This window comes from Podospora anserina, chromosome 1 (assembly GCF_000226545.1).
Source record: "Podospora anserina S mat+ genomic DNA chromosome 1, supercontig 4".
NCBI classification, from domain to species: Eukaryota; Fungi; Ascomycota; class Sordariomycetes; order Sordariales; family Podosporaceae; genus Podospora; species Podospora anserina.
In genome coordinates this window covers 893,307-901,139 of record NW_001914853.1, presented here as the reverse complement: position 1 = coordinate 901,139, position 7,833 = coordinate 893,307, and the positions used below count along the sequence as shown (strand labels likewise).

Sequence of the window (7,833 nt, the reverse complement as noted above, 5' to 3'; positions counted from 1 at the left end):
AATGGAGCGCTCTTACTAACACTGCTAGTTGTAGGGGATAGAGATAGCAAGTTCTCGGCCATTTGGAGCGACTGTTCCGGTACGGGGCCGGCTGTGTTGACCGGAAGGGGTTCCCGGGGAGATGGGATCAGCCCGAGGAAGCGGCTTTGGGCTCTGCCCTTGAGCTGCTGGACCACTTCCACGTTTAGCGAAAGCACAATCCCCACCCAGGTCAGATTCTTCTTGTCGATTGCCCTGTCCATGGCGCTGGTCAAGGAGTCGAGTGTAGACGGCTGCCTATCGGCTGCAGGTGCTTGTTGGTTATTGCTCTGGTCAGTTGGAGGCGTCGAGGTTTGGAGGAAGAGCTGGAGGTGACAAAAGGGCCAAGTGAACTCGTTGGTGAGCTCCAGGATTTGGTCAAAGGTGATGTGGGTGTGTCTATCAGCCGACGGAAGGAGGAGTTTAGTCGTCATATTGTCGATCCAACTGCCAACATAACCATCTGGGCTTCTGGCTGCCCAGGCGGCCAACGCACGACCAACACCAGCAGCGTCTTTCAACACCAAGAGCTTGATCAGTGTCGAGAGACGTTCCTGTATGATGGGGTCATCGAGCGGAAGGCCCCGAGTATCGTTTTGAGCTCGCGCGAAGGAGTACTCGGCCATGGCTGAGCCAATGAGAGCAAGCATATCTTTGGGGTTCTCCCTCAGAACCTGCTCTTGGAGGTTGGTGAAGCGGTAGATCTCCTCGGGCGTGATCAGGTCATAATCAGGCCGCAGCGGGTTCATCAGCAGTTTCAGCGTCTCCTGCATGTACCTTGTTCGGTAGGTGATCTGGACAATCTGGGGCCAGCTGGCTCCGCCTGTTGGGACGCGGGTGATTGGTGTCGGTGTAGACGAGTCTGATGTTGACGCGAGTATCGTCGGCATCGTTAGGCATCCGTTCGAGACCAGGAGAGGAAAGATGCGATCGATAGAGGGCCGATTGGTCAGAGTCCGCAGGTAGGCAATCCACTTTGCCATAAGGGCATCAAAGAGCGGCATGTCAAAAACACGCAACCGAGCAAGGAGGACACTGCATACCCGTTGCTTGGCGGCTGACTCTCCCCAGCTTTGATGTAGCCTCTGGATGATGGTCTGGAACAGGTTCTCCATAGTTTTCCTGTCCACGCTTGTGCCGGCAGCCAGCAGCTTCTCGATCTCCTCGTGCAAGTCGTTGCTATCATCCTGCAGCCGAGCAATCATATTGTCCGAAACAGGCGAACAGGCGTCCACGGGATTTTGACGACTGCTAAGTGCCAAATCTTTCCTGAGTTGTGTGGCCAGCTCGTCCATCCCAGGTATTCTCGGGGCTAGGGAGACGAGTGAGACCAACAGTGGTCGGGCTCCAGGTCCCTGCTCCAGATAGACAGCCCTGAGCTTTTTGCTCAAGTCGTTGAAAAGTCCTTTGGAGACACCCAAAGCCGAGAAGATGAAGAAGTGTCGGTTGACCGTGTTCGCTATGGCGGTCAGTACCTCTACGCAAGCGTTGGAGATGAGCGATCTCAGAACGTCTGCAAGCATGGACAAATCCTCAGCAGCTTCGAGGATTTGTCGAATGCTGCCAAATAACGTCGGCGATGCTCCAGGGCCACTGCTCCCTGTCTTGTCCTTCCCACCATATGTGGAAGCCACACTATCCCGGAGCCAGCGACCGATTTCTGCCTTGAGTGCTCGACTTGCGGTTTGTATTTGCTGGCTGATTTTATTGATACTCCGTGGTTTTCGCTGCCGGATGGGGTCTGCTGGATCCAGGGGGAGGCCTAGGGACTGCCTCACTAACTTTAGAGCCATTTCTGCGTCTCGTGCTTCATCGTCCACGCTGAACGAGGCACGTCGAAGCATTCCACTTCTAAGATTCCTCTGCTCGCTCGACAGGCCGAAAGGAGGAATCTCTGCAAGAAGCCGCGTGGATGCCGGTCCATCAGGCAGAATATCCTCAGGATTAGTTATACCTCCCCTTGCGCTGAGCCATTGGATGTAACGCGGCACAGAGAAGTCGTTGGAGCGAACAAGCTCGCAGACAAGATGATAGAGGTGGTCTTTGCGCTCCTTTTGCGCACAAGGGTCGGCATCTAAAAAATCCAAGATTTCGGTGGTGACGTCCAAGCCCAACATGCTCCAGTGTTGCAACAGCTGACCGGCGATGTAGACTTTCGTTTTTCCTGGGCGGTAAAGCGAAGTGCACCACTCCAGCAGGGCCCTTGCCAGCGCAGATTTGTCCTTGGAAATGTTCCAAGAATTCGCAGGCCCTTCTTCCGACATGGGTGCCTGAGTGTTCCTGTCCAACCACTGCACTAATATGTGGCGGGCGGCCGGCTGTGATCTGTTTCCAGATGCCATGAGCTGCTCGTTTCGAGACCCAATAGCTGCGAAGGCGTCATGCCGTTCTGTATCACCAACTGGCAAGCATGCTTTGATCGTGTCTCGATATTTTGACCAAACAGAAGGCGATACGAAGTTTTCCGGACTGCTTAGTATCAGTGTATTGAGCAGTGTTGTTGTTTTTGAAAGCAGCGGTTGTAATATGTCTCTGTCCGGATGGTTGAAGACCTATATCACGATTAGGAGGTTGCGTCTTGAAATATATCAGGCCAAAGCCACTCACCAGCTGATGATGACTAATAAGAGCGGTGACCAGTCTCCGTCCATATCTCCTGAGCTTGAGTAAATCTTTCCAATATATCTCGGTGATGAGCATCCACATGGGAAGCCGATTCTGATTGCTGTTTTCGAAACTGGAGACAAGCCACTCCATGTACGTCTCCCGATCAAGCAAATATTGCTCGTATAGGTGTGTAGCCAGAAGAACCACGTACTGGACCCTGGCTTTCCAGTCCTTGTCGTCAAAGGAGAAGAGCACATTTTCAACGAACTTCTGCACGGAGACCGTCCAGTCCTTAATCCAACGGACTTCAGCAGCGAAAGATTGGGCGAGACTAACGCCCTTCCGCTTGCAGGTCCGTAGCTCGTTCGCACCGACACATTGTATCAACCACACCGCGCGCTCAAACGGAATCCTCTTGTTCAAGCACTGTTCGAGCAAGGCCTGGTTTCGGAGGCCATGGGGGATGGTTCGAGCAAGCCTTCGAAGGGAGGAAGCAGGATTGGCAAGATCCTTCAGCCATAATTCCCTCTTTGTGTCGGTAACCGTCACTCGAGGCGGGTACCTAAAGGTCGAATGAGACGCGATCTGGCCGTTGTTTCTTCTTGCTCCCAGAGCGGCGGTAAATATGGCGGAGAGTGTATGGAGCGAACTGTTTGCCCCTTTCATCGACGGGAATATGGCGTACTTGCCCAACTGCGTATCGGGGTTGAACGCTGGCTTGTCAAAGTGGCCCTGTCGAATAACATTTTCGGAAAACTGATCCTCTGGATGATTTCCCATCCAGGGATAGAAGTCTGCATAGCCAATCGACGGAGGAGGAGCCAGATGTCCCGCTGTAGAAGCGGTGCCGCCTTTTCGTGGCCGGGCTTCGACTTTGCCATGTGTATAGTAGCGCGGAGCAGCAGATGGTACCTCGACTTGGTATGGCTTCGGCGGCACGTCTTTTCTTGTCGTGGTAGAAGGTATCGGTGGGGGGTCGCGACGGGGAAGCGTGATTCGTAACCGGCGCTGGGGCATGGGCAAAGGGGCGTCCAGATCGACGGTCGGGAGATGGGAAAAGTGTGGGCTCATGTCGCCCAGGTCGGAGGAGTCGGTAGGGAGCATCATGCGAGAGGGAGTGAAGGGTTTCGAGGTGTCGATGGCGTTGGGCGACTCGATGATGCCGGTATGGGTAATGGACTCGAGGGACTCGTGCGACAGCTCGAGCTTGAGGCGCGAACCGCCGCGGCGCTGGCCCGGATACCTCGTGTTTGCGCCATCGTTATAATCTGGCGGAGTGAATTCGAACGAACCTGTCTCTTTTCGTATGGGTGACGGCGGCAGGAACTGCTGCTGCTGTGAGAGGGCGCGCTGATGCGCTGCCGGCCGTTGCGACAAACCTGGCCCGGCCAGCGAATGCTGCTGGGGCTGTCGCTGCTGGACGCCCAGTGGGGGCCGGGAGGTCATCTCGTGAGGACCAGCACTTGCGCCATGTCCGTTCGATGTTGGTGGTGTTGGGTGAAGGTGAGGTCAAAAGATGGACGTTCTCCGTCGGTCGGCGATCAGATATCTCGGACGGGTAGGCTGGGATGTCGGTCGGAGCCTGGCCCCTGCCCGGGATCTGATGGACGAATGGGGCAGCGGGCGGCTTCGGGAGAAGCTGGAACTAGGTTGGATGTGGCCGACTTCCTTTGGGTAGGCGAGGAACGTTGTCGCCGGTCGTGTGTCAAAAGAGGGAGGAGGAGTTCAAATTCGTGTTTGTCTGTCCAGGTGTGCAGAGTGAGAACAGATGAGAGGTGGGTGTTGGAGGAGCACAGGAAAGATGTGAGCTGAGGTTGGCAATCATGTTCGTCGTCGTGGGACAGGAGGTCGGGTCCCGGAAGCACGACCGGCCTAACGTAGTGTAGCGCTGGGCAATGGCGTGCGCCTGTGCTGCTCACTGGCCTGAAGCGCTGCTGCGGGTTGCAGATTGTGGGTTGCGGGCAGTTGGACAGTTGGTGGGGCCTCTGCAAGGGTGTCCTCACAGGTCTCTTCCACGGGCACCGTCCAGTGTCGGCTGTGTTACGATTACGCTGCTCCAATTACATATCTCCAGCACGAGGATGACCACCACCCCCATCACTTTGCACGGGGGAGCCCGACGGAGCTGCCAGCCTGCAGCTGCGAGGCTGCTTACCCCATCGGTCGAACAGAGAGGTGTTTACTGCCATCAAAAAAAAAGCCCCTCTCGTATTTCGCCCACGGCGTGTTTGCTCTTGCGTGCGTTAGGTGCGAAGGCGAGTCCATGGATGTCCAACAATATCGTATGCATCATGGTGGGGTACACCCTACACGTTTATGATTTCTGTGCAACCTTCTGTGAGAGACAAGCAAGTGCTGATCAACTCTCCGATGCTACAGATCGCGGGCGAGAGACCGTTCCGCCCGTTCTGCTATATTAGTCATGATAAGAAACGGCACCTGTGTGCTGCCGAATCAGGACGTTCGCCTAGTCTCGCCTGGAGCTGATGCTGAATTCTCGGACAAATATGAGGGATCTCGACTGAGCAGCCGGTTTAGGATTTGGCCGCCGTTGTTGAAGTCCGCCAGTCTGATATTGACGGGAAGTCTTTCCAAATTCCAGGTTCCAGTCGGGTGTCGTCTGACCTTCCTCGTTGAGCTGCTGCGCTGCCAGAGGACAGCATCTGTCAACGTGGGGGGGGGAAGGGTCAGATTTCCATTTCCATGATTATCGTAACGGAACCTGGAAATGGAATGAGGGTGGTGGTTGTTTGCCCCTCGCATCCGAAAGACTTGAGTTCTCCAATATCCGTTGACGACAGAGCAAGTGAATAGTGGGGGTGTCTTTTAGCGCAAAGCCCGCCCCAGCTGGATCTCTAACTGTGGAGCCACTCCCAGCGAGAGATCGGCTGGGGGTCTGGGTTCACGTAATCAATCTCCAGCGCACGCTACTCCAAACACGTCTCTCTGGACCTGATCGCATCAACATCGTCACCAGCTAGCTGTCCCAGTTGCGCAAAGGTCAGACATACAAGTTATTCACAATGGCCTCAACCAAAGATGCCCGCAGACCGGACTTGAGTACGTATATCCCCATCAGAGCCAACCACTTGGTGCAATTGAAGAACAGGACCCAACTAATGCTGATATGTGTTTCGCGATGGAATAGTTGTCCCCTTTCAAGAACCCGCCAGCAAGGGGGACAACCCCGAGCTTGCCTCAACTCTCTCCTCCACTCTACCAATGGCGGCTATCTTCATGCGCAACCGCTATGTTGGATGGTGAGCAACTGTCCTTTTCCGCAGCACTTTGTCGCATCTCTTTGCGCACACGACATTTCAGCATGATCTAACATGACGCCTCAACTCTAGGGCCGCTGTTGCTTTCTCCCTCCAGTCCTGGCTTGGAGAGTCTGAAGAGACCAAGAAGAGCAACTCTTCCCCTGGATACTTTGCCGTGGGCATGTCATGTACGTTCAACCCCCAATAATGCCGCCACCCCCGCAGCACAGCGAAGCTAACTTTTGTAACTAGTGATGTCCCTAATCGTTACCTACCTTCCCCTCTTCCTCCCCCCTTCTCCCGGTCTTCAACAGGGGAGCTCGACCGAGGCTCCTGCCCCCGTTCCTCCTGCCTAAACCTGAGGAGAGCTCAAAGCTATGGAAGTACATATATCACACACAGCCTTCATACGGTAATCGACGAACAATATTTGATGATAGGAGTTGGTTGGGCAAAAATAGGGGTAGGCGGAATGGGCCGTTTGCCGGTGTGGATATTGTATGAATATCCCCAATGAAATACTTAATGTTGAATAAAGCTTCGAACGTTCTTGGAGTTATTCGGAGTCGGATCAGACACATGTATCCTCATGTGAAAGTAATTGCTAGGAATCGCCCGAGCTTATCGCAGTCATTATCCGAACCACGATAAACTGGATATGATGGTAGACGGGTAGGTGCTTGAATGTACAGGCATACTCCCAGAAATAATATACATCTCAAAAGTAGAGGTATCAAAAGAATCGAATATCCCATCACATAAACCCCCTCCTCCCCAAACATAGTAAAAGCCCAGATATCCAAGCAGACCAACGATGTAAACCGCAGGATGCATACATCAGACGCTGCTGCTCTACAAGCATATCGGCCTTCTTTGCTGATTGAACTCGTGCATTCCCCGGCTCCTTCTCATAGTCCTGTCGGTTGGCGAGAAACTATCCGACGTCGATTCCATCTGAAGTTCAACAGGTTGCTCCGCGATCCATTTGAGCAGCCCCCAAGCCAGCCATCCCGTGCAAGTCCGACAAACTCTCCTCTTTTCACACCGCAGGCGCTTGCTCCCATCGATTGTCCGGTTCCATCGTTGGGCTAGAGCATGTCCCCAATCACATCATGTTTGTGCCGAGAGGTGATGATATCTAGTTGTTCCTGAGAGGTCTACACAAACACAAACAAAGTCAGCAAAAGAACCAAAGAAGACCCCCATAATAGAAAGAAAGGGAACAACATACCCGCACCCCATAGGCGTTACAACCCCAAAGTAACAATCCTCCGACGCCTTGGGAACGACCTGCTCCGGCTTGATGGGGATGATAACCACTCCCGCGCTGGCGAGGGAGACGCAAAGCGACATGACAACAGCGATGAACTTCATTTTGTCTCTTTTTTCGTCGAAGTATTTGTATGTATGTATCGGATTAGGTAAACGTAAATTAATGAGCGGGTATTCGCAAAAAAAAAAGCAGCTCCAGGCTGTAGTATCAAAAAAAGAACGTGTGTACGGTATACCGGTAGGTAGAGACGGGTGATCAATCACCTAACGTCAAAAGAAGAGAAGAAGGGAGAGGGAGGGAGAGAAGCAAATGGACCGGTCCAGACAAGACAGCACACGAACGAAACCCAAGACACCAAGACAACGCGAAGGAGAGGAAAAGAGAATGAAGCGTCAGGCGACAACGGCAACACGAACGGTTACGCCGGCGCCAAAGGGCAACCCGACCACCAGAAAAAGCCACCAAGAGTTTCAGATGCGACAGCGCTGGAAAAAAAAGGGAAATGCGGGGCCGTTCCGTTCTGGCCTCCCACTTCTGGTGACAGTTTCAGGCTTGAAACGATGAGACGAAATGTCAGGCGGTTACAACTCGCCAGCCACAATCCTGCTCTACGGAGTAATGATCCAAAATACCTTACAAATGAATCGAAAACCCCTAAATATCTTCAGTGACTCG

General features: G+C 53.5%; 3 protein-coding genes across 3 annotated transcripts; 1 reads left to right on the top strand and 2 right to left on the bottom strand.

The window, feature by feature from the left end:
• Positions 1-2: 2 nt before the first annotated feature.
• On the bottom strand, positions 3-4,071 carry PODANS_1_16950 (uncharacterized protein; the record flags this gene model as incomplete). The annotated part of the gene is made up of 2 exons (XM_001907107.1): positions 3-2,570; positions 2,626-4,071. Coding segments are annotated over 2 exons (4,014 nt in total), but the record flags the coding sequence as incomplete, so codon positions are not given.
• A 1,577-nt stretch (positions 4,072-5,648) lies between these two features.
• On the top strand, positions 5,649-6,241 carry PODANS_1_16940 (uncharacterized protein; the record flags this gene model as incomplete). The annotated part of the gene is made up of 4 exons (XM_001907106.1): positions 5,649-5,685; positions 5,774-5,885; positions 5,976-6,073; positions 6,138-6,241. 4 exons carry the CDS (start codon positions 5,649-5,651, stop codon positions 6,239-6,241), a joined length of 351 nt encoding a protein of 116 aa, XP_001907141.1.
• A 782-nt stretch (positions 6,242-7,023) lies between these two features.
• Positions 7,024-7,259, bottom strand: PODANS_1_16930 (uncharacterized protein; the record flags this gene model as incomplete). The annotated part of the gene is made up of 2 exons (XM_001907105.1): positions 7,024-7,042; positions 7,117-7,259. The coding sequence occupies 2 exons, from the start codon at positions 7,257-7,259 to the stop codon at positions 7,024-7,026; spliced, it is 162 nt and encodes a 53-aa protein (XP_001907140.1).
• Between the last annotated feature and the right edge of the window lie 574 nt (positions 7,260-7,833).